At 49.0% G+C, this 25,682-nt stretch overlaps 1 protein-coding gene across 12 annotated transcripts in view; it reads right to left on the bottom strand.

The window, feature by feature from the left end:
* Window positions 1-25,682, bottom strand: part of mast2 (microtubule associated serine/threonine kinase 2) — a 106,045-nt gene that overhangs the window by 17,000 nt on the left and 63,363 nt on the right. For 3 of the 12 annotated variants that reach the window (XM_023794686.2, XM_023794690.2, XM_023794695.2), the window contains 6 exons: window positions 23,608-23,639; window positions 9,214-9,305; window positions 4,256-4,331; window positions 3,662-3,682; window positions 2,449-2,527; window positions 1,856-2,010 (listed from right to left, as the gene is read on the bottom strand). In XM_023794686.2, the coding sequence (XP_023650454.1) occupies window positions 1,856-2,010; window positions 2,449-2,527; window positions 3,662-3,682; window positions 4,256-4,331; window positions 9,214-9,305; window positions 23,608-23,639 (455 nt within the window). Of the gene's footprint in view, window positions 1-1,855; window positions 2,011-2,448; window positions 2,528-3,661; window positions 3,683-4,255; window positions 4,332-9,213; window positions 9,306-15,141; window positions 15,766-18,620; window positions 18,795-20,824; window positions 20,959-21,354; window positions 21,770-23,607; window positions 23,640-25,682 lie in introns of those variants that run through there. The other 9 variants (XM_023794692.2, XM_023794693.2, XM_023794698.2 and 6 more) reach the window with 9 other exon arrangements.

Here is a 25,682-nt window from a genome sequence, read left to right as displayed (position 1 = left end):
CAAAGGAATGTTATGTTAGGGTTTATTTTTTTGTGTCTGGACGTGCTACAAAGAGTGGTTTTATTCATTATATACATAAATAATTTTACACATGCATACATTCATAATAAAATATTAAAAATGAAATATACTGCAAGTACCTGAACAACAGCTAGAAAATCTGTCACAACATTCACAAACATATTTCTCGACCAGAACCCCAGTTTATTTAAATAAAATCTCCCAATCCTGTTCACAGTGCAGGTGGGATCAGCAAAGGAAAAGCTTAGTCTGAGTAAATATTCTGCCTGTGATCGCTCACTAGGGGAGTGAGCACGTGTGCAACACAGAAGCCAACAACAAACAAACACCACAATAACTAGCTAAGAGAATAAAAACAAGTGAATCTAGGAGATGCCACTTTGGCTGGCTGCCCAGCGAATACCAGGGCGATCTTTCACGTGCCATTCGAACCTCCACCGTAGAAGGTGGACACCTGGGGAAATTACAGGCCTAATTGACCACAACAAGGAAGCTAGCTGGCATGGAGGTCTCATCCCAGGCCTTTCCTAGGAGCAGCAGAATGGACAATTAACTTTGGGAGCAGACCCCAAAGCAGCTGGTTGGGGGGGGGGGGAGGGTGGGCACAGTGAGGCCTGACAGAGGAACTCATTATCGACAAAGACGGCAATCTGTGTCTCTCCCAGACTGCGAACAGGAAAAGCCTTCAGCCCAGGTGGAAGCCCACACAGACTGTAGGGAAGAAATTTAACTCCCACAACCCACAGATGGGGCTATACAGAAAGAAGCGAAGCAGTACAGAAAACACTGACACACATCGCACCATGGGGAGGGGGGGGGGTCGGGGGGTATGTCTCTCAACAGCGAGACCTTTAAAGGCTGTTAATGAACAGTCACTGCAGGAGGTCGTGACTGCATCCTAGTCGCTCGCTAGAACGGCGTGCCGGCAAAGAGCGGACGACCAAAAGAGCGCGACTCCCAGCCGCGTCCATGACAAGTGATACGAGGGCACAGAAATCACCCTCTCCAACCTTCATTTTCATAATTCTAATTAGTGTTTGGGCTCCCTCTCCTGTCCCCATCTGCTCCCCTCTCACAGGAGAACATGAATAATTCCACTTTGTGATGTTGACTAATGTGCCGCTCTCGGTAAATATGGTAATGTTCTCCTACTTCACCCACTTAATAGTTCTCATTCTCATTCTCAGACCCAAGGCTACTTAGGTTGGACTGGCACCGGCCTCATCCAGACAGCCATGGTGAAAACCATTTACGGTCAACCACTCAAACTTATTTCTATTTAGTTCAAGAAAGGACACGTACCAATAACAATACAACATATTCATTGCTTTTTGCACCAGACATAATCAAGGCAAATGAAAAGCTCTCCACCTTGAAGAGGCAGAGAGGACATTTGTTCAGGCAAAGACTTCTTTTGGAGTTTTGACTGTCAGGCAAAAGTTTAAAGGAATCAAGGGTCATGGTTTGATGAGTGCTCTCTGATGGCACAATGACTGACAAGCTAAAGAAGCAGTCTTTTTTTTTGGTTCTACAGACGTCATTCAAAGGCATCAACTGACCCAAAAGTAAAAAGGTAACCTCTGATGGCTGAGGCCATTCGGCAAGGAAAGGGCAGGTTTAAAAGGTCGAGGGTCACCTGTGGCCATCATGCTTGGCATATGATGACAGAGGCTTGTTGCCTTTATGGATGAGGGATGGAGCCACGACGTCAGAGCGAAGGGTGTGGCCTGATGACTGACACATAGCAGGAGCCTGGTCAGACCTATAGGTGTACAGTCTGTTGTGCAGTGCAGTGATGGGGGTAGAGTCTCGGTAGCAATTGGCAGGCTCTGACCTGAGGCTCCGGGAGCGTGGCCTCAGGGCGGGCGAGCGGCGGCCCTCTTCGTCCGTAACGCTCTCAGAGCTGAAGTGCTTGGTGAGGAAGTGCAGCTCGTCGGCCGTGGGCTGGAAGGGCAGCTGGTGCAGCCTCTCCTGGGATGAACAGGACGACTGTGAGAGGCAGAGAGGGAGGGAGGGATTACACGGGGAGCAGGTGGAGCACTCAGCCCCCCTACACACTACCATGCCACTAAGTCTATGGAGACTGAAACACAGCAACACCGTGGACTCAACAAGCAGATGGAGATACAGGACAGAGGTGCCTAAAAACCCTGCAGTCAATTTCCACCATGACATTTCTTTATTTACAACCATACATTGGTTAAAATTTCCTGCTCCACAAAAATAATCCCAAAACTACAGCTGGAAGTTTTCAGTCTTATTAGAGTCTGGTGCAGGATGCTGATCTCTGGCTTCGAAACATTTTTGTACAGGCGGAAATGACTGAAGGGAGAAGGGAAGAAGCACATAGCTGGCCATGAGACACAGACAGAGAAGGAGGGAGGGGGTGGGGTGGGTGGGGGGGGGGGGGATCGAGGGTCAACTCACCGAGACTGTTGAGCTCGGCGTGTTGGTGCCATAGCCAGAGGACGGCAGCGAGGCCAGAGACCACCTTCGACCGTCGGTCCTGAGAGAGAAGCAGGAGGGGAGAGGGCCTCAAGTTCAAAACGGCACGCGGTTGGAATGGTGTACGGAGGATGTGGAAGACCCCAAGGAAGCTGTTTGGCTAGCTAGTGAAGGATTCCGGACTTTACCACAACAAGAAAAGATCTCTCCTTTTATTAAAGGCACAATCACCCTCGGCTTCCGCTATACTCAGGGTACACAAGTGAATGAAGTGAAGTAAAAAAAAAAAAAAAAAAAAAAAAGCCTTTCTTCAATCCTGCTAATTCGTTTGACCAGCCCTGACGTTTCCGTGTTGAGGCCTGTCATATGGGTTTGGCCGCCAGAGGAAACACACAGAAATGACAACACAGCACGGCTGAAAGCATATATCCATGGCAACAGACATCCAACAAGACAGGCAACAACATAAGAACAGCTTTAACAGAATGAAGTGCTTTTAAATCGATACAGTCAGCTGGCTTCATAAGTTAGCCTGGATTCAAGGAGAACCGTTAAAAAAACTGCAAAATTTAAAATTTGGATTAGCAGGGCTGAGGATTAGAGGGCTGACCTTCTTAAAATGCAGTCTATTTCAGCATAATCAATTCAGTTACTCTAGAGAGCTTCAGCAATGTAGAATCTTCACAAGCGGCGTCAAAATCGCATCTGAAGCAGCTCAGTGGAAATGTCAGAGCACTTGAGACACACATGGAATGAGGAGCAGGAAGCCACGTGCCCTGGCACGGCTCTCACTGAGACGCAAGTGTCGTCCAATACGTCCACTGGCACTTTGTGCTATTGCTATTACTGTAAAGACAGGAACGTGAAGAACGCCATCTGACCCTTACAGCTCATTACTGATTAAATGTTCTGTTCACTGCTCTCTATGACAATGCTCCATTGACTCAACTATGTGCCTGTGAAGGAAACCGTGCGGGATGGCAGTTTCACACCCTCGGGGTCAAGGGTGTAAACTGCATGGCGATCAATCAGAAGACTCGTCTCTAAGGTGAGGACTCAGCTCATCTCATGACCACACTGACATGAATTCGGTCAGTTGTGATGGGGGAGGGGGGGCGCATGTTAATGAAGCCAGTCATGCAGATTTGGGGGGGTGGGGAGGTAGGAGGTGAGGATGTGACGAGGTAGAATTTACCTGTCAGCCCTGTGCCCATGACTGTGTGGAAAAAAGGAGAGTGTTAGCACAGCAGACATTTAGTGACCAGCAACACAGAGGCACACAGACAGGCAAGCCACACACTCAGACCAGCTCGATGACCTGCAGATATACCAACGGCCATGAGATGGCGCCAAAACCTCAAACACATTGCATATTGTGTGTCATTGCTACTTGTATTCCGGTAAGCCAGGACAAGCCGTATCTCATTGTAAAAACGCACGAAACACCAAAATCATTTTAATCTATGTGAATTTCTAAAATTCGGAAATCCTTTTAATCTTTCTTCCTTTTAATTACAAATTCACCCTCCATCAAATGCAGTTAGTTGGCAAAGCACCTCCAGTGAAAGATAAAAGGATTTTGTTTTATAATCCTCTGCTGATCATTAACTTGGATTACAGTTAATTACATTTCAAACAAATACTGCAGCCCCAACATGTTTCATGGGAAGGTAAAAAGGATCAGAAGGCTGCCCTCTACTGCTTGCGAGATGTGGGTGCACGAGTTAGGTTGTTCTGGGCAGGTCTGTGTCATGTGACCACAAGCCCGCGATTGGCTGGCTTCTCTCACCTGCGTGCCGGCACAAAGGAGAAATGGGCTGCAGTGTTCGGAGAAAAGTTTCTTGGACTATCCAGGGGACTGGTCCCTGCAAGATGGAGAAAGAGGAGATAGAAGCGAAGAGGATTACAAAAATAATCCCCCCCTCATTCACGTCAAAGAAATAAACCTCCATATTAACATGAGGCCGGAGAAGGAAATGACTGAGAGGTGCACTTGCAAAAACCCACCCTAGTTGTTAAAATCCTCCTGCTTCCACCAAGGTTTGCAGGATCTGAGGTACCTATGAATTCCAGAGGAGCCACTGAGATGCCTTTTGGACAATTTCTTTTGGTTTCCCCAAAATTACCTGAGATTCACAATCTGTGGCCTGTAACGCCACCTTCAAAGTCATCGATTGGTGTATATAAACAAAATACTGCGCCTGGCCTAAGTCAATCTTATTGTGAGACTTACAGAAAAATCCACTGGAAAAACACATGAGGACAGAGGGAGAGTGTTGCCAGGGAAACAGGCATCCCGCATTGGCAATGGGTGCATTTCTGTTGACTAGGGAAACGTGTTACAATGTGGGCAGGCAAGGAGCAGGATGTGACTTGAGTGGCGGTCGTGGGGAGCCTCGGACCGCTCCGCGGACATGCCCGTCCCTTTGTGTTTGCTCTTCTGACATCATTCCCTAACATGACACCGCTGAAGTGCTAAAAGCCCACCATCCCCTCCATTCTTCTGTGCCATACATAATCACGCGTTTAATGTGACAAAGTCGGGACGCGTCACGGTGCCGTAGATGACACGCATCGATCTTAAGGCCATTCTGTTTTAGCCTTCTCAGACAAAAAAAAGAGCCGGCATTAACATCAGCCGTAAGGAGGCATGCAAAAACTAGAGCGGCAGATGGAGGCGGGGCTACAGGCCGAAGCTGATGCCGCATTTTCCCCATGGCTCCGACAGGCTGACTGAATATTCATGAGCCTCTGATGGGCTGTCAGAAAGTAAGGCGTGGCCTCTTGCTCACTCAGCACCGCTACTCGCAGCTTGGCTGGGACGCAGGAAGCGGCAAATGCTGTCAGACAGGCCCGTAAATGAGAGCGAAGATGTTGAAGGGCCATTAAGACAACAGCGCACATCACAGCTATGGGCCAAACTGCCATCCAGGGCTCCCTGCAACTCTTTACTGAGTAAGCAGAGATTATACAAACCGGAGATCAGTCAAACCAGCCACAGAGGTGAGACAAACTGGGAACGGCGGAATAAATTAATACATTAAGCTGCCAGGGGGCTGCTGTAGATGAATAAAAATTAAACAAGTCTACAGCTTCTTAGACAAGTATGCATTAAAATGTCATAACCCCTGCTGCACAGGAGGGGGCAGCACTCCAATAACGTGACATGCAACCTTAATCAGCCAGCTCATCAGATTCATCTGCTGTAGCCTCCCATCAGGTGTCGCACACATCATGCATAATTACATGAAAATGAACAAGCATAACATCCATAAATTAGTTCTTTAAAAACTAATGATAATTTGTTCAAATCTCTTTCCAGGAAGCGTTAAAAGCACTGGATGTACCGCAAAACTAGTGCAAAACTGCCCCAAAAATCGACTGTTGATAAAAAGATTCCTGCATATTTTGAGAAAATTACATTCCTATAAATAGAAAGAAATCTGTTTAACCCAAGTATGTGCGAGCGAATGTAGACCATTCATGATTGAGAAATGCATCACGGTAATGGTGGTAGTTCAGATTATGCCAGTTAATTAAAGTGAAACTTGACTATTTCATAATTAAAAATTAAAAATTGATAATAAATTCATAATAATGACCCGCTCGTGTTCAACAATATGGTCAGCCATCATTTTGAATTGAACAGGAACCACAGATTAAGGTGATGCTCACGGAACATTCCAGGCCCTTCTCCGACGATGCTCATCTGAATTCACTGCACCCACTCAGGTAACCTGCAGCTGAGGTCTGCTAGGCCACCAGGCAGGAAGCGGCCTCCCATTCTTAAAGCGAGGAGCACTGACAGGAAGTCAGTTAGGGAATTTCTCCAGCTACGCAACACACCTTTGACCGAAGCAGACACACGACTCCATCATTTCTGCACATTTTATGTTGAGGATTAAACAAGCTGTATTGACAGCGATTGTCATACCCCTGTGTAAACACACTCATGATGAACAGAAATTTAGGCTGCTGCCCAGCAAGACCCCTCAGACCCAGTGCCCCATTTTGAAATGGGCAGAGATAGGCACAGTGCACTGCAGCCACCAGAGGGAGCAGTAGTTCAGGGTGCCTCTCACAGATTCATTTCTAACTAGATCTAAATAAAAAGATCCAGCTCCTTCCATCCTCATTTAAACTTCATTTCTTGCAGGATATTAAGGGGGAAAAGTCCATATCATTACCAGGGTCGTTAGGAGAAGTGGTCTCATTTACGGAGCATAATGAGATTCTCACCATTTGAGAGAGAGAGCTGGAAGGGGGTCGAGGCCATTTCAGATCCATCACGTACAGCTTACTCACCTCCCAGCGAGATGGAAACTGCAGCCTGAGATGAAGACCCAGCCAGCTGTGACTTGAGGGTCATCATCTCACTGAGGCTTTTCTCTGGTTAGTTTAGAGGCAGGACAACGGCAGTGGCCATGAACTGTCGGCGCGGGAAAATGGCTGACCTCACGATCGCTAAGCTGCCTCTCGCCCCCATCAGCGGGTGAGTGGTCTGCCTTTGGTCGCCGGGCCAAAAGCCCCATTCTAAAAGCTCAGCTGTAATAACAAGTTCCGGCTCTCCTTGACTGGGGGGGGGGAAACATGTCCCTGACTTTGGAAGGGCAGTGAACGCGGCACCAGATGGGCACAAATCACCCCGTCTTTCACCTCAGCCACGTCCTTCAGGCTTATGATAAGCCTTCACGCTGGCCGCTGGGACAATACGTCAGCTAGTCTGCTGTGACGGCGGAGCCACCGAGGCACAGGATGGGGGAATTCAGCCCCCCGCATCAGCAGCGGCTCTGCTACCATTAACGCAGTTGGCCACATATGCATCACGCTCAGTGGAGCCCCTGGCTCACAGGCCTTACAGACCCGTGACACTCGGTGTGCACTCACAGGCCTTACACGCATCCAATAGGATCCCAGTGCTCAGACTGTAACTCCATGGCTGTTTTCACGGTGCAATGACCACAGACGCCTCCCACTGCCCCCCCTCCGCCACCGACTCCCATCCCCCGCCAGAGAGCCCCATCAACACAGGGACAGGTCGTGTGCTGCGTGGGGCAGAAGCTCGCTGACGAAGGGATAATCACCCGGTGGAACTAAACAAAAGAACAGACTCCCAGACATCGCAAACAGGCCCTTAGAGCAGGAAGATTTGCTAATCTGGCATAGATAACGACTGACCAACTGCAATACACACAGTGAGTATAACACGCACATCGGTAGGGTGCGTCATTCACATTCACACATCTATTTGAATTACAATTCATTACTTTGGTGTAGTGTGTGGTCGTAGGTAAATTTCAGTGCATGTTTTCTGTGGAGTGAGATTTACCTCTATTATAAAACCGCCCGTCTGTGACTCTTTAAAATCACAAATGTGAAATAACTGAAACTGAATTAACATGCTACTATGGTTTGACCATTTTAAAAACAAAAAGGAAAGGAACAGTTCAGTCCCAGCCTAGATGACCGGAACCCACACAACCCCAAACACAAACACACGTACAGTAGGTGGCTCAGCAGCCACACAGGGATGATGCCCTGCTGCTTTGGATAGAACACGCTCACGTTTACTCCATCCTGTCCTTTTAAATATCGCCACAGAAGAAAAAAAAGGAACCAAACGCAGGACTGTGAGGTGCTACCAGCTGACAGAGGTGTTGGAAAGCCTGTAAGGTTTCATTACCATCACCCCCCCCCCCCCCCACCAAAAGAAAAAAAAAAAAAAAAACACACCTCAGTAAGCAAGGGAACAAAACAGTCCCCACCTCACACCATCTGAAGCATAGCCAGATAAACACCCCACCCCAGCCAGAAGGGCACAATGCCCAGAATAGGCCCAGTAAACAGCACGTCCTTCGACTAGGACCCCACTGCCAGCCCCAAAACATGAGCAGGATCTTGCCTTTGTGAAAAAATATGAAACATTTCTGCAATGATTAGCAATTAGCCAAAATAAAAAAAATTCACCTTTCCAATAATACTAAGCATTCTCACATATGAGAAATTTAATACCACAGGTTTCAGGCATTTGCAACAGACTAATGATTTTAAAGTGAAGAAAAAGCAACGGTACTACTGCATAAACTAACACGTTTCTCACGAATCAGTGCACATATTTAGACCCATTTCTAATAAAACACCAAATTTCCTGTTCTTCCCTCAAGTGACTGGCCCTATGGAAAAGTAATAAAACATCATCAGCCTAGTTTCAATAACACTAGGAAGCAGTGCTGTATTTTAATACTGAACATAAACTTATCAGACATTTTATTACTGTTGAACAGATGAGACTGGAACTGCTACTGACTTGTAGTTTGGTGTGATTTCAGCTTTAATGACATACTGGACTATTTCAGTATTCCACCCACTTTCTGTGGTTGCAGTAGTGACGTTGAGTGAGATGACGACATGATTTGTGCATTAAACAGTGTTTTTGCAGTATACACCATACAGGACAGTACATAGACATAACATCCTCTTTTCTGGAACCATCCCCATCTCCTGTATGGGCCGCAACATTTATCAGGACTGATGCCAACCTTGAATACGATTTAATCTGTAATGCATCACACAGCCTCTCCTAAGACAGCCTTAAAAGGTAGCCTACTAGCCACAGCTCTCAGTGCTCCCCAATCACCCACATCTTGGTGCCCACGTCCATCCCCTCCCTTACATCATCACTGCTAGATGCCGGCAGCCTGCAGCTACCACTCCTGAGATGCAGGTAATCTGTGTCATCCTGCTTACCTGTGTGGCCATGAAGTGGGGAGTGCGGCCTGGGCAGGGTGGGGGATGTGCTCGACGTCACTATGAGACTCTTCCTGTTGCTTGTCCGGCAGCTGGGGGGTGGAGAAACAGCTTTAGGCAGATGTAAAGGACTAGAATGGGCATGGAGACTCACACAACACCAAACACTGTAAAGACCATGTGAATCACCACAGAGAACCACATTATCAGCACCAAAAGCAGGGCATTTAACCTTCTTCGCAGACTTTCTCGGACCATTTTGTTATTCATTGAAAAACACAAAACCCCTTGTCAGAAACAAAGCACATCTTGCTGCGACTGTGACTTAATGACCTGCGAAGTTCATCAAGACGGATCCTGGCCTGTCACACACACAGTCGCTAAAAACAAAATAAAAATAGGGTAATTTGCAGACACACAAACCCAACTCTGTAAATTCGGAGGGGATTCAGTTCCATTTCTTGCATTGACACAATGTCACAGAATAATTCTCCAGCAGATGCCATGTTCCTCAGAAGCCCTTCATTACAGCACCCCACCATCTCTGTGCCACCCCCACCCCCCAGAAAAGCACTGCTAAATCTAATGCTTCAGCTCATCCTCTGGTAGACAATCCGCAAAACCAACCTCACTCGACCACATAAGCTCCTCCAAAATGACGGGAGGACCGATGCAAGAAAGGCAGCAATACAGGTGCCGCCTCAAGGCACAGATCTCACACACACAGGTATCGGAAACAGCCTGGTCACATGGGTTTGGGTGTGCAGTGGCTCTGTGACCCTCTGTGCGAGCTGGGAGTTACAACGAAGGCGCCGGGGCAGAGCCGAAGCGGCTTCTTTAGTGCTCCTCTCCAGTTCATTACACCAATATCAGTATTCATCTTGTGTATAACAGTAGCAGTACCATGGGGGGTTGTTTGCAGCCGCAGATGTGTGCTTTGGAGGGGGGTCTGACACTGGGGAGGAGGTGACAGTCCTGTCAGGTGCCAAGACCATGCTGTACAGCCCTGGGTGAGTGGGAGCGGCTCCCCCAGACCTGCCAGGTCTCCCACCGGGCGCCAAAGGCTGAATCCACTGCAAGCTGCAGATTTGGCCGATATCATCCAGCAGATATGGGTCTAAAGAAGGAATTTAATCTATCGGCTTTTATTTTCTCCAGTTTATGGCGCAGAGATTGAAACGAAAAAATGAGGCCATTTTCAATTTAGTCAGAGGTTGCAGTAATGACATGATACAGGAAATTGGACAAGACTCACAATGGCAGCAAGACCCCACTCTGCAAAGGCTGGGGGTGGATGCCGGCAGTGTTAATGCGTCAGAACAGCATGCCAAGGTGAGCACAAGAAAAGAAACAACTGTCACAGAGGAGGCTCATTTGCATATTAATGATAAGGGCAGCTGTGTGGAGTCACTTGTGTGAAATGAAAGTTATGCCTTAATTACGGTAATTGAGGGAGAAATTGTGTTTTCCTCACTCTGCATGTGATGCCAAGGAGTGCCATGCTAATTAGCTCTGGTTTCCGCATTTAGCCGAATTTCAGGATCACCCCCAGCTCTGGTATCGGCCCGGGCACTGCAGCTGGGAGGTTCCAACAGCTCAGCGGATTGGCTTCTTCTGGATTCCGACACAGCCCAGAGACACTATATCTCTGGGCAGAGACAGATGCACCAAAACACACAGGAGTAGCCAGGAGCGAGGAGCGAATCTTTCTGCCATAACATCAATCTACCCACAAGCAAAGGAGCCTGGGACACGGCAGGAGAACGTTCCTCCTCCATCTGCCAGCATGAGCTTGGGTTTGGTTCCCTGCTGCTATGTTAAGCTCACAGCAGCAGCCGCTCTCCGCAGTCGTGGGTTTGCTCCACTGTCTCCCTACTCATCTGCACAAATAACAGGCTTAACGACATTAACTCCCATGTTTCCGTGTGTGACGTCTCCCAGAAAACATACAGCAGTCAAGATGGGATAATTATCACTTTTAGTGAGGCGTGTTCAGCATATTGAGGGTTCGAATCCTCCACTGTGGGCGTGTGGACTGTGCATGTTCTCCATGTGTCACGCGAGTTTCCCCCAGCTATTTCAGTCCGAAGACACAGTTTGGTCAACTGGCATCTCTAAATTGAGAGTTATGTTGTGTATGTTCTCTGTGATGGACTGATCCTGCCCAGGGTATGCCCCTGCCTTCCTGGGCCCGGCCCCACCTGACCTTGTCCAGGAAGGAAGATGCACGGATGAATAGTAAGCAGACCATTAACCACCAGCAGATGTTACAACTGGCTTAGAGGTTGACCCGTTTTTTTGAGAATGCAGGCACGATGAACACTTGGACCCTTAAATAAAACCACGATGACTTGCATCAGTGTCAACGACCACAACATTAATGGAGGTGGTTTTGGTCAAGTGCGCATGGGCTAGAGGCATAAAGCTTTCTGGTGAACAATTCCAGCAAGTAAACTCACAGCAGCCACGGCCAGCCCAGCAAGCCATGCAACCCTGGAAAACACCTCTCCTCTCAGGGGTGATTCACTCCCCTGACTTGGCTTTGAGGGGTTTACCGTTTTCTGCTTGGTTCTCTCTCGTGTGTGTGTGTGTGTGTGTGTGTGTGAGTGTGTGTGAGAGAGAGAGAGAGAAAAAAACAAAGAGAATAAATTGAATTTACAGCAATGACAGTCTCTCTTGAAACACTAACAAAATGGATTCTTTGTCTCCTGAAATTGCTTGACAAAGCCACAGGAAAGAAAAAAAAAAAAACTACTAAAAGAAACTAGGAAATTCCTTGAAACCGATTTCCTAATCCAACCGAACTATAAAAACGGGCCTTTGACCACCACCTGCAGCACCATGGCTTATTTAGCCACCAAATGGCCCACATCCTGCATCTCCACCTCCTGCATCTCCACCTCCATCTACAGCCTACACATTAGGTCAGAAGATGAGGCACAGACCACCACCCGCCACCACCCAGAGCACCTGGGGAAAAAACGCCACACAGAAGGGTAACCTGTCAGTAGTCTTCTATAATTACAGCTGCCAACAAAACCACTTGTATCCTCTACAAATAAAAGATCAACAAAAAGAATGGACAAGAAATGCAGATTCTATTCGGAGGGGACGACTTCATTTCCGCTCCGGCTGATGGAGGCAGCGGCTCAGTGCGAGTGCACCATTAAATATCACAAGCTACACAGGACAGATGAGGTGACAAGTTCGCCAAAGCAGCAAGCATCCCGAGGCAGGAGCTTCATCGGGTAATGTTGTCTCACTGGCACTTTGAGTTGAAAGCCAAGGAAATTACATGAAATCCATACTTATCAAATGTTGTTTACCAGGTGACCTTTTTCCATCATCAATGCGACCAGCAGACAGCAGAACAGCCTAGTGTCGATACCGCAAAGGCGCTAAATGAAGGCTGAGAATTAGTTTGTCACGCTTTGACCTTTATATGTGTCGGCTGGGGAGCAGAACCAGCAGGTGGGTCAACGATCCACCAAACGTACTCCCAGTTAATGAAGGAGGCCGACACAAGCCTGCAAGTGTGACACACAGCTTGCAACATTCTTTTCAGAGTACAACATACCCACCAAAATTTCAGAGCTCAGTCTCAATACAGGCTTCGTCCTCTAGACTGAAAACCCAGGGGACCAGCTGGACCCCAAAGCAAAATGATTCTTATCCTATACTAGCAGATACATTTTCCACTATTTTAATTCTCACCAGTTTACAGCAGATTCTACCTCCAGCTGGCAGAACTGCCCACATGAGTGTTCTTGAATCTTCTGCTGGAGACATCTGTGGCCATATATTCATAAATAGTCAAAAATCAGTGAGACGTTGATGTGTGTTCGCCGCAACGAGACGGCATGCTTCGTGTTGCTGAGGGCCATTAATAATTCAACCAGTCTCATCTACTTAAGGAGTAAACAGGACCACAGGGATTCCAGAAGCACTCCAAGTGCACACTGTGGCATGGGGACGAGCACACAGGTCCCTATGAAGCACACAGAGTACCCACTGTGGTTCTGTATGCTTCACACACTGGGTACCACAGAGAACCGGCAGAGCTCAAGCTTTCCTTCTGGTAATGAGGGGAAAAAGTGTGTCCAGTCGTCAGCTTATTTGCTACCGGTGCTCCTGCAGATTCTACTGAAAGGATATCTTGGTCTTATGCGACAACAAAGACAACCGTTCGAGGGGGTGAACGCCCGTCAACATCGGCACTGGCTGCCCTGGGGCAGGAATGTGTGGTAACAAAATCCAACCTCTATGATTTCTGGAAACGGAGACCTGGAAACGGCGACCTGGAAGCTCTAGCGTTAAAGACCCACTAAGACCTACTTAACCTTCTGTTCTGTCACACTAACAATCACCATCCATAAAACAGTGGATACTGCCGAGATGCTTGCTTCCAGTTAAATATAGATCACAGCACTCTAACGGAGAGGCATTCAGCATGTAACGTCAACAGGTGCAGCAACGGTGGGGGTCTTAAAGCCTTAGCACTGGCCCAGTGCCCTCCACCCCAGCCACAAAATGCTACATGGGACAGAAAGAACAAAGGAAATGAGAAGGTCTGCTAAAGTCTGTGACATTTGGGGCTTGTGATGCCCCTGGCCACTCCCCCCATCAACAACTCCCATACACACTCGGAGGGGAAGCTTGTGTCGCCATATTTGATAGGCCCTGAATGTGTAAATGGACTTCCTGGTGAGTTCTGCACGTTGATTCACTCATGGCCCCGAGCACCAGGCCCACAACACTGCAGAAGCTGAAACCGAAGGCCTGGAGCGGAGCGGCACAAGAGCCCGCATCTACCACGGGGACGACAGATGCCTCGCGGGCCTCGGGGTTCAAAGCCAGCCAGGGAGTAGAGAAGGGCTGGCAGCGACACCAGGGGCAGATCAAGCTCCGGCAGGGCAGCGTGGGGGCTCGCCTCACTCTGAGGGGCGGGTGGAACCGCGGCCCAAGGTGGCAGGAACTGGCACAGAATTTTCACACAGATGGGCTCGACCTGCTAAAACGTCAACGGGGGGGGAAAAAAAAAAAAAAGAGCACCCACACATCACCATGTTCACCACACATCTAGTGGCCGCGGTTACAAAAAGAAGCCAGCTGGACTGAATATTTAAGTAAAAAAAAAGAAAGAAAGAAAAAAAAAATTAAAAACCCACACCAAAAAACCCACATACCTATGATGTGCACAATACACTGGGTAGGGCCTTGTAGACCAGCGGGGTTTCCCCCCCAAACCCCTCCCTGTAGCTCACGGCAGTGTTCAGGGCACACGGGGGCTGCTGTCATTCATAAACAAACCGATTCTGACAGCCCTTCAATTCCCCTTCAACGGCGGAGCACTTTCCACCGGCAGCCGATCGACGCCCAGCGACGCCATGCGAGAAATCAGCAGCAGGCAGTGACAGATTGCGCTATGCTGGCCGCATCCATGCCACCGACGGACCAAAGCAATAAAGGCACACAGCAAGGGAGTGATGCGAGATGCGCTGGATGGCTGCAGGTCCTCAGACAGCCCCGCCATAAGTGAGGAGCATACGAACGGAGCAAAAACAAGATGAAATCAAAACGGGAGACACAGAGAGGACAGATTCCAATCTCAGAGAAAAGAAAAGCCAGTTCAGGCTGCAGTAGGCACAGACAGCTTCTCCACACATCCCAGTATGGGGAAACAGCCCTCCAGTGGAAATACCCTGGCCAACACCGATAACTGCATCTCTGTTCTGACCGCGTATATTAGGGGCTACTTAGATTTTACAGAAAAACTGTACTAAGCTGCTACGTGACATCGCAGACGGAGACACAAATACCAGCACGTGCTGAGCCTGCCTTTCGATTTTCCACACAGCCACACACACCTACCACAGCAAACCGGCTCTGACAGGCAGAGCGGTGCGAGCTGGAGACAACACTCCTTACCTCTTGGATCGGCGGAGCATGCTCCTCTCAGGCAGGGAGAAATTGGAGAGCACGGTCCAGAAGGAGTCAGACATGGTCCCGGGGAGCCAACAGCATGGCTGTCATGGGAGACGGGGGACGAGGCAAGCGGGAGACGGGAGCGAGGGACACAGCACCGCTGCTGCCAGCCTGCCGTTCGAACGATGAGCATCCGTGTGGACGCTTCCTCTCTCTCTCTCTCCCCCTCCCTTTCTCTACCCCTCCTTCACAGACCCCACTCACACGCTGAGGGAGTGCATTGCAAACGGTTTAAACCGCGGATATAGACCTTCCAGAAGCTGGACCCAGCCAGCTGCACATTTCAGCTCCTCGTGTCCAGCTGTTTCTCTCACCAGAGGTGGATCAACAGCCATACAGAAGTGATGTCAGGCCCCGCGTCACTGGTTTCTCTGCCCTTACGATTTAAGACGGCCGGCAGAATGCTGTCGTTTTCATTCAATCTGGGTCAGGCTGGGCGGGACGGACATGGCACTGCAGCCACAGCACTCACAGGCGCGCGAGCACATCAGACGATAATATCTCAGTCACGTCTCACTGGCGAATGACGTGCGAGTGCTTTGCGTCCAAGTTCTCCCCTGCGGGGTGCCTGCTGGTAATACCGCCTTCCATTACCCAGAATTCTCTGCTAACAATGCACTCTATGAGGCAGCGCGAGGTATAGACGGCGGGGGGGGGGAGCCGGTCTTTAAGAAATCCCAAGGAAAATAAATGCTAGCTGGATGAGAGTCCACCACAAAATCGATCTGCACCGTTCCACCTCCTGCCTGGGCACATCTCCCATCACACGCTGCTCACGAGATGAAAAGCCCGGCAGGCGTGCGGCTAGCTCCGTCATGGACATCAAACGGGCCCCGGACGCTGCTTGGGGGCTACGGGCAAACCAAAGAGCGCCTCCCGGAGATGGAGCAGGAGGAGCACTCAGGAGTGAAGCAGCCGCGAAGAAAACAAACAAACACAAAGAGCAGAAAGAGAAGCTAGCAGACAGATGCGAGAGCGACACGCCACTGGGCGGCGGCTTGGAATCACAGCTGGGTCACGCAGGTTCGCATCGAGCAGCATGCCTGCATTTCAGCGAGTAAAAGTGGGAGAAAAAAAAAAAAAACCTTCATTGAAGAAAAAGGGCAGCTGCGGGCCATTTCAGCTTCTATTTGCTGAAAACCACAGAAACCAGTTTCTGTAGGCGGTACTTCACAGCTTCTCATTTAGGGTGTGAAAACCCAGAGGTTTCTATTTTACGGTTTGATTTCAAAAGGTGCATGTTTCATAACAGCCGCAAACACCTGATCATGACACAGCAGGAGGCGGGCTCAGACAGGAGCTGATAGTACAGGGATGGTCTATGGGGATTAAGTCTAATCAGAGGATCCTTCATGAAGCAACCACCAAGAAGGTGGATCAGCGCCAAGCCAGAGAGCTCAAAGTTAGAGGTCGTCATAAATCACATGCTAGGAGCTCCAGATCTTCCACCATAGCTCTATGCTCTTTGTGTTTTTTTTACAGTGTAAGGGAACAACAGATTTAGGAACATAACAGTCTGATGTGATCACTACATTACACAAGATGCGAGTCACTGAGGGACTGTTTGTGCTATGGCAGGGGTTCTCCTTTAAAGGACTGTGGAACACCAGGAGTGTAAAGGGAAGTCCAGAGCTCAGGCTATTTTGTAGCATCGAAACATCTACACTATAGTGTGCATACTTCCATTTTGCTCATTATGTTTAAAAGATGCTCTATCACATGTGAGTGAAACAAGACCTACACGTTATCACACGCGTTTGTAGTTGAGTGGAGCTTGGGGCCAGATTATGCATCCATGAGAATAGTGCAGAGCTTCAGAAGCAGAGGCAAGCAGGCAGTGGGATCTTTAGCACTGAGCCTGACTGCATGGAGAACAGAAACACGGCCACACGGACTGGGTGAGAGTGAGAGGAAACGTGCGCATGAGCCGAGTCTACCATGCTGAGAGGAGAATGCACGATTTCACGGCTGCACCCTCTTGCAGGAACAGCTTGCGTCCGGCTTCATCCGCTTTCCCACCAGCTTGTTAGTAAAATCAGTGCTCTGTCACTCCAGCCTGAGAATTCGACACAGGCAGGAACACTCACAGATCATACATTGCTATTTATTGCCATCAAGCAATAACCAGCCTGATCTCAGAAAAAGGTTTTTTCCCCCCATTCCCTTAAATGGCATTTACAACATCCAATGGTGAAATGCACTGGAAAACATCTGGATGACAGATAAATGGCATAGCTGTTTACAAGCAGCGTGGCCTGACAATCTGCCTTGCAGAGTACAGACTGATTAACTCCACAAAAAGCAGCGAGGGAGGCTTGCTGGGGGTGTGGGTGCCCCCCCTCTCCGGTGGCTGTCATGTGAGGAACACAGGAGAGGCAGGGTCTGGGACTTGCATCAGTAAGGCAGAGGCGAGCGAACACAAGCATGTCGAAACCATGAGCAATCACGTCGCATTCAGTGTATGCAATACAGACGGCTGCGGCGATCAGTACATTCCTGTAGGCAGGGAGGAATTAAATCAAACATGTTGGCTCAGTCGGCAGACCACAGCCAGCTGTGGGGAGATTACGGTCCTGAAACAAGACCCCCCTCACACAGTAAAGAGGGAACGCCTTCTTCCCGCTCATCCAGCACATCAGCGAAAACCCCGCTGCTGGCCCTTCTTGGCAATGCCCTCTAGCACCCAGGCACAAAACCAGCATCAAGATGAAGAGACACCAGATGGTGCATTATCTGTCCTGCATAAACAGCTTATAAACAGTGATGGGCTGATTCACGGACAGTGGGAGACACGGGACAGATTTCTACTGATTCTTACACAAAAACAGAACGATCATTTCCAGCCATGCTGACAACGCACAGCTGGTTCTCATTTGTTGAACGGAACCTTAGTATCACCAGCTAGGCTATGACAGGTTAGAGAGAGGGAGCAAGTGAAGCTAGCCATGCTCATTAATATTCTTGGGTCAATAACAGCAGAGAATTAACATTTTTCAGGATTGTAAAAGGCTCATCTGCTCATGTCAACCAATCAGGAGTCATCACATGCAGCTGTGCTCAGGTACCTATTTGTGGCTGAAGACTTCTTCCCCTCTTGAATGGTCCCAGACAAGCCAGTCAGTTAATGTTTTCAGGGCTCGTCTCGGGTAAAGCAGGTACCCACTATTAGCTGGGCAGGCGGAAGGTCACCCACTTTAACCCGAATGATGTGCATTAGCAGGCAACTCCAAGATATGTGTCCTTTACTGAAGCATTCATCTCAAATTTGTCTAGAAGAATCAATCCACATTGCGCACTGTTAGCAAGGCTGAAATGCAGTCATGGAGGTTAGATATGGGGCTGGGGATCACAAAATGTGGCGTAGCCGGCATCATCACATGGGGTTAAGGAGGAGGCCACAGGTCCAAACACAGCAGCCTTACCTCCAGTGGAAGGGACTGGCCAGGGAGCTGCAGGGGCCTAGAATTGGGGCAGACATGGGCCCCTCAAGGTCCCCTGCACAATGAGAGTGTAGAGAGCCGGGGAAGAAGGTGGGAGAGAGCAGCTGCTGGAGAAGGCTGTTGCCATGACAGCGGTGCTGCGTGGCTGGCCAGATTCTAGGTAGGGAACCAGAGGGAGGTGAAGGGTGAAAGAGAGGAAACGGAGGCACGGTGACAGTCAGGGCACATCACCAGCACTTGTATACGTGCCTAAAAGCAGCTACCAGCTCCTACAGAATGCTTTTTTTATTTTATCCCTAACAGCTACACAAGCAGAGCCAATCAGAGGGGTGCTCCGGAGGCAATGCCTGTACAAGGAAATAGCAGGTCACCCAATCACGCCATAGCGGTCTTAGCCAGAAATGCGGTGGATCAAATTCACAAACACAACCGATACCCCTCACTCAGGGCCAGTCCGCGGCCGTCTAACTTGGGGGTCGTATTGGAGCTTGGGGGCCAGGGGAGGGCCCACCTAAACTGGGTCTCCCAGTGACAGTGCAGAGATCAGGGACGCGTGTGTGCGTGTGCATGGAGTAAAGAGACACCCCTCAGGAAATTCCGCCACATCATAGCAATGCTTGCTAAGGGTGGAGCTGAGAGACCTTGTGAGCCACCACCAGTCAACAACAGCAAAACAGGTGAACCAGCTATATTTATGATGTATGTGCACGTCAACCTGTGTGTCCTAATACTCCCTCTAGCTCTGAGATGCCATACATCCCACGAGCAACGAATGGGTCATTACCAGAGAGAATGATGAGAGAGTGAACTTACTGAGAGCTTCACATAAGACCATGACTGTGGAGCCTTTGGTTAAACGAGCTCTGATTGTCATCCTCCATCTAAGATGGGCTCCTCGGAATAAGCCCAGACTACTGGCCCTACAGCTGTGGCAAGAGCACTGGGCCAAATCCACATCACAAACCCATTCCCAGAAATGAATGTATATTCTCGTTATTAGCTGCTTGGCTCATGCTCACAACTCCGCACTAACAGTTCACGCAGCTGCATCTTTTACTGAAGCAGTCTGGCTTAAGTACCCCAGTGTGCGATAACAGCAACCCGCCTGGCCACACTCGAACCGCCAGCCACATTTCTTCTTGTAAACACTTCTCTACCAGAGGCTGGTTATGTCAACAAGGTGCCTTAAGGTAATTATTTTTGAAGTTTCAGAGCCAGTGGTAACTGTAAGGAGTGACAATCATGGGCCTGATGGATTTGCAGAGGAACGCAGACGACCTGTCAGGCAGCAGAGCTGGGGTGGATGAGACGTGGGAGGATGCTCAGCCCTGTCAGGGCTCCCTCCCCCCGCCCAAAAAGAGAGGATGAGAGCCCCCCCACCCCCACCCAAAAATCTAAGCTCTCATTCTGTCAAGACATGGAATGATGTCGCATGCCAGCTCTGGCATGGGGAACGACGGCGGCGATCAGACATGGGGAAGTGACGCTGACGCACAGACTGTAGGTGCCTGCAGCCAGACTGGCCCAGGGACACCGATGACTGACTGCACCTGTGCGCAATCAGCTTCACAAATAAGGCGTCCGGCTGGTGAGGTGAGTCTGGGCTTTTCGCCGGCCATTTGGGAGGGACCCATACGGGCTGTGCCTACATTCGGCCAGCCGGGCCACCCACCGGCCCAGCAGAGACGGGGACAGAACTAGGCCACCAACAGCAAGACAGAGGAGACAGCTGGCACCAAGCGAAGACCAAGAAGCAGCCACGGTGGCCCAGTATTGCGTCACCACCTCACTGCGGAAGAGGCACTTTGGTGGTGTCTTGCAACACTGTTTTGCTGACAAAGGATTTCCCTCTTTGCTTCCTCACCCACCCCCAACCCAACTGGGAGACCTTGGCTGAGGGCGAACTCTTTCCACAGCATCAGGTCAGGTTAGAGGAGATGTAAGCTGAGCCTGCAGCTGCCTCTGTCATTCACTGAAAACAGACCCCCACTGACACACTGTGAAGACCCCCCCGTGTCATCAGTCAAGCCTACAAACCCGGGGAATTACATGCTGTGTGAGTACGAAGATACCTTCCCAAGAGTGCCTTCCAGACACTGTGTACCCTCTCTCACGCATACACACGCATACACACGCATACACACGCAGATCGGCATAAGGTCACGCGTGTCCTGGCACAGGCTTACTGGATGCGCAGGTGCGGCGCTCCGGGTTTATCCCTCTTCTTCATGTCTGCAGGAGGATGAAAGGCTCGCTCATCTCCACCTCACGACCGGCCCCAAACTCACAGGCTCCAACGACTGAGCCATCGGCAGCAATACTAGAAATCACGACAAATAATGCTAACAGGGTAATTAAGAAACAACCGATATCAGCAATTAAGAAAAAATTTAAATCGAACTGCCTTTGACTCATAGCCAAATGGGCATAACACCACCAGTGACAGGAAAAATCAGCATCATTTATTCCACCGTGACAAAGCAATGCGACCCATGTTTGCAGGATAAGTGATGCTGCCACATTTAGCAGATTCCGAGGGAGATCATCGCATTACAGTGTGCATAGGAGCTCGCCTTAACGTACATTTCATACAACTTTCCTGCTCATTTGACAATATTCCCCATATATGCTAATTGCAAATGTTAGCTGATGCTGTTCCTGGAGCCCCAAAGCCCAAAACAAGCACTGGAAGCTAGAAGGACATTGGGAAACAGACCGTCTGGTGCGATGGCATCACGGCTGCTCTTCAGGGCTTTCCTGTGGCACCCCGTGGCCCTGCGCAGAGACCAATGACTACGATCTACAACCAGCAAAGAGGCTAACGGACTCTCTCGGGAAGGTGCTGACGAGGACAAGCGTGGTTACGCCCTCACTCTTCGGATCCCCTGTCAGAACTGGGACAGCTGGGGAAGGACGGGTGCAGCCTGAGGTCAGGTGGAACTGCAGAGTTGTCCTCCTGCCCAGGAGAGCCAATCCCAGAGGGCTGAAGTGTAAAAGGGGCCCGCCTACGTCAACACCAGCATGAACCGGCCTATGCTGGGCATCAGTGACAACTGAAGCAGGAGACTGCCACCAGGAGGACAGCAGCATCCAGCATGGGGATACGAGAAGCAGCAGCTGAGAGGGGAGCTAATGCACAGACTTTCACCTCGGCCAAGACCCCCAGAGCTGCCGTGAGGCCGGTGAGCATTCTTGTGATGTCACAAGACTCCAGAGAGCAGTTCAGCTGTTACCAGCACGTCAGGTTCACTATAGCCCCCTCTATGACTCAGGCACTGTTCTGAGAATCATGGGAACAGTGAAGCCCCACCCCGCACTCACACAAGTGGAAGGAAAAACAATACCTTGGCAGAGGCCGAGGCATGGGGGCACAGACCATAATAAACATCAGGCTAATCCACTGTGCTTACAGCACTGACAGGCCCAGCCACAGGGTCAAGAACGCAATTAGGGTATTGCCAGCGATTGTGTAACACACGTGAAAACGCTCTGTGCCATGCCCAGAAACATCCGCGATTCACTAAACAAAACGGATGTTATGACAATCAGCACTTTGCCCTCTAGAGGCCATGCCATGGAAAGCGCCAAGAGGAGCAAAACCTGAGCAGCATGATGATCCAAGCATGACCCGTCTTGATGTGCCAGACGGCTGGAGTTACGCATGGAAATACAAACACGCTTTTAAAAATCCAGGCTGCCTTGGACAACTCTGAAGGGTTCAAAATAAGTTGAACTTTAGATTGCATGGCTACAAGCACAAGATTCAGGACACCCACAGTGAGGATTTTGCTGAAACGCTTGGCTCTTTTTCCAGGCACACACGCACGCACACACACACACACACACACACACGCACACGCACACGCACACGCACAACAAAGAGCAGGAGGCTGGTTTGGGTTTTTGCACTTCTTTGCACAATAACTTCTGACCCCAGTCACAGTACACAACTTATATAACCTACTCTGAGCAGAGTGAACACAGTGAATCTGTAATTGACATAATAATTATATATTTGGTTCTGTGTTAAAGTTCCTTTATCTGCAGTAGTGCTGGGACACAGGAAGTTCACAGATCTGCCACATCTCAGCATATCAAATGGTGGCTTTAAAGAGCTTATCTGAGAACAAAGTAGGAACCAAGACCAGTCCCCTGAGTGGCCTTGTCCTGCTGGCCTGTTCACAGTGTGACAGGTGCTGCGGTAGGAGCCACCACTACTCTGCCGCTCAGACTAGCCCCCTACTCCCCCCCCCCCCACACACTCCACGCAAGGCCATCAGGGTTTCCAAGTAAAGCTAAATTCAGGGAAAAGGGGAATCCTCTTGACCCAAGCCGCACAGCTCAGCAGCACACGCTGTCAAACCTACGGAGGGTTTCTCTGATGTCCACACTCAGAGTTAATGTCACTCAGTCAGACCCCAGTTGACAATTCAGGTAACACAGTACAGACAGCGATACTTAGTGCTCAAACATCTGTGGTTTGTAAAGTAAACCCTACAAATTGCTCAGGGCAACAGGCCAGATTTTTCAGCTGTGGTATGTCATTCCAGACAAAGGTCTCAGGAACACTACCTGGGGGTTCCAAAAATCAAAACGGGCCTCAAGATGCAAAACCACAGACATTTACAATGCCCAGCCTGCTTGAAGATGTTAAACTACACCACAATAAGTAATGAAGGTCTTCGGCAACAGCTGGGTAGGAAAGGCTTCTGAAACTAGTAATTAGATTTCAAGCCTTAATAATAGGTGGACGTTTCAGCAGATCTGAGTGGCAAACCAGGCGTGAAAGGACACAGTATCCTTGGCATTTCTTCACGTTCTTCACCATCAACGCTTTTATTCTTTATTTTTCAATAGATAAAAAGGAGTTTTGCCATTCTGAGTCCTCTGTCGGGTTTTATTCAATGACAGAACCATTAGTCAATTAAGAGTTTGGCAAGTGCAAAATTTATATTAAAAATGTACTTACAAGCTGCCTCTTCTTGGAAGGCTCAGTTCCTTCTGAAAGAGAAAAAAAAGTCTCAGTCCACAGAACTGACAACGAACACATGTATTTTCAAGGTTGCCTCAAAAGAAATGGAATTTTAAAAATTAATGGCTCCTTTATAAAGAACAAATAGACGAGCAATTTTAGCACAGATGCTTGTTTTTAACGGCGTGTGAGTGGTGGAATAAATGTATGCAATAAACAGAAAAAGCATTATAGGGCATCATAACACAGGCAGCAATGATTCCTCTCCAGATTATTAGGCTGGAAAAAGTAAAAAGTGTGTCAAACTTTAGATGCAGAATAAAGAATAAAATTGGAGAAAAATGCACCTGTCAGTCCAAGCGAAAATAAGTCACATCACAGCTCAACAGAGCAGATATTTTAATTTCACAAAATATGTTCACTCATATGGTAAGTGTCCAAAATTAAGAAAATGATCTACCTCACATGTACATGTATATATGTGAACAAAGGCAGCAGTGAAATGTAATTTTAAAAACAACCGATTTACAACCTAAACCATCAGCTGATTAAAAATACCAAAGGTAACCACTAGGGGGAAGGAGAGTTCCACTGAAAATAAGAAAAAGCCATCCTCTTACACTGACCAAAGACAATAGTGCTTACAGTTTTAGGATCCTGAACCATTACGACAGAGGAGGACAATATGGGAAAGAATTAAACCCCACATCAGGGGGCTGTAAGCGGTTTGGACAAGCATAGCTCACCAAGGGTGGGTGGGCTGTAAGTGAACTACTGTCCTTCCGGCGGGTGGGCCTCAACAACGTGGGTCATGTGACGACCTGTAGAGCCATCATAGCACTCAGGGGCTCTCACGGGTCATTAATTTAATAAATAAATACCAAAGACAGCTGCACAAACATGATACATGGCATGAGGTGTGATGGAGACCGACTATCATCATAGCACCCGTGCAAACCAGCAACCAGGCACTGACTCCAATCAAGAGCCATTTGCTTCCATTAGAGCATCGATTAGCTACCACACAGAGCATAGTGGGTCCACTTAGGCTTTCCATTACACACGAGGCCCCTCTCTGTACACAGCAACTCTTTAAATACCCCACGCAAACAGCAAAACCTATCGACACCCCACCAGCCACCTAATTCTGTCAGCACAGATTGCTAAGCAAAACAAAACACCATGCTATCACTAAAAAAATCAGTACGCATTTAGCTGGACATTGACCTGAGAGCCTGGCATGTAGGAAACCAAGAGGTATTATTTTATAACAGTGGCCATGCAATGGTGCTGCAGGAGTCTGGCCTGGGAAATGCCACCAACACCAGCATTCTGCAGGAGCTTCCCCAGAGGGCTTTCCTGGCACAGACAAACATGCTAACATTTAATGCTAAAACTTCATGTAAGAGAACTAGTGATCCAAACTAATGTTACACACCAGTGAACTCTAAAGCGTGCCAGGATGTCCAATCAGACTTCTGGTCCATCGTACCTGACTGAGCAACTGTGCGCCAGGCCACTGTGACACGTCTGATTACCAGACATTAACACACGCCGCGGAAAGGTCCAATGTTACTGTCCGGCTCCCCCATTTACCACAGAGAACTGGCGCTGTTACTACTTCTACTTTGGAGAGTTCCACCACCCCGTGGAGGCAGGCCGCCGTGAAAACACCATGCGGCTGAGTCTCCACACTGCCCCGCGGTGAAAGTCAGGCCAAGTTTCAAGGAGACCTAGCAAAAGAAGCCCCAATGTGTCCCAGTTTGCCCCCGGCCAGCACAGCGGTACCCCTGGCCCAGGAGCAGAAAGTAGGTAATAGACTGATTTAAGCCTGCAGGAAGGGCTGAGTGCAGCGGGAGGTTCCCCTCAGAGGGCCATGACCCAAAAAAAGGCCAGCGGAGAGCCAAAAATTCAAGGCACTGAGATCCTCACTGTCCCAGGCCAGCATTCACACTGGCAGGGCGGGACAGGCACCAAGGGCAACACATCCCACACACATCTGCATACACTTCTTCCCCACTGGACCTTTCCTGAAAAGGTCACATCATGTCCGTATGATAACCAACATAATG

The sequence above is a fragment of the Paramormyrops kingsleyae genome, chromosome 15 (genome assembly GCF_048594095.1).
Source record: "Paramormyrops kingsleyae isolate MSU_618 chromosome 15, PKINGS_0.4, whole genome shotgun sequence".
In the NCBI taxonomy this organism is placed as follows: Eukaryota; Metazoa; Chordata; class Actinopteri; order Osteoglossiformes; family Mormyridae; genus Paramormyrops; species Paramormyrops kingsleyae.
Note: the sequence above shows the minus strand (reverse complement) of the source record. Positions and strands in the feature narration are given on the sequence as shown.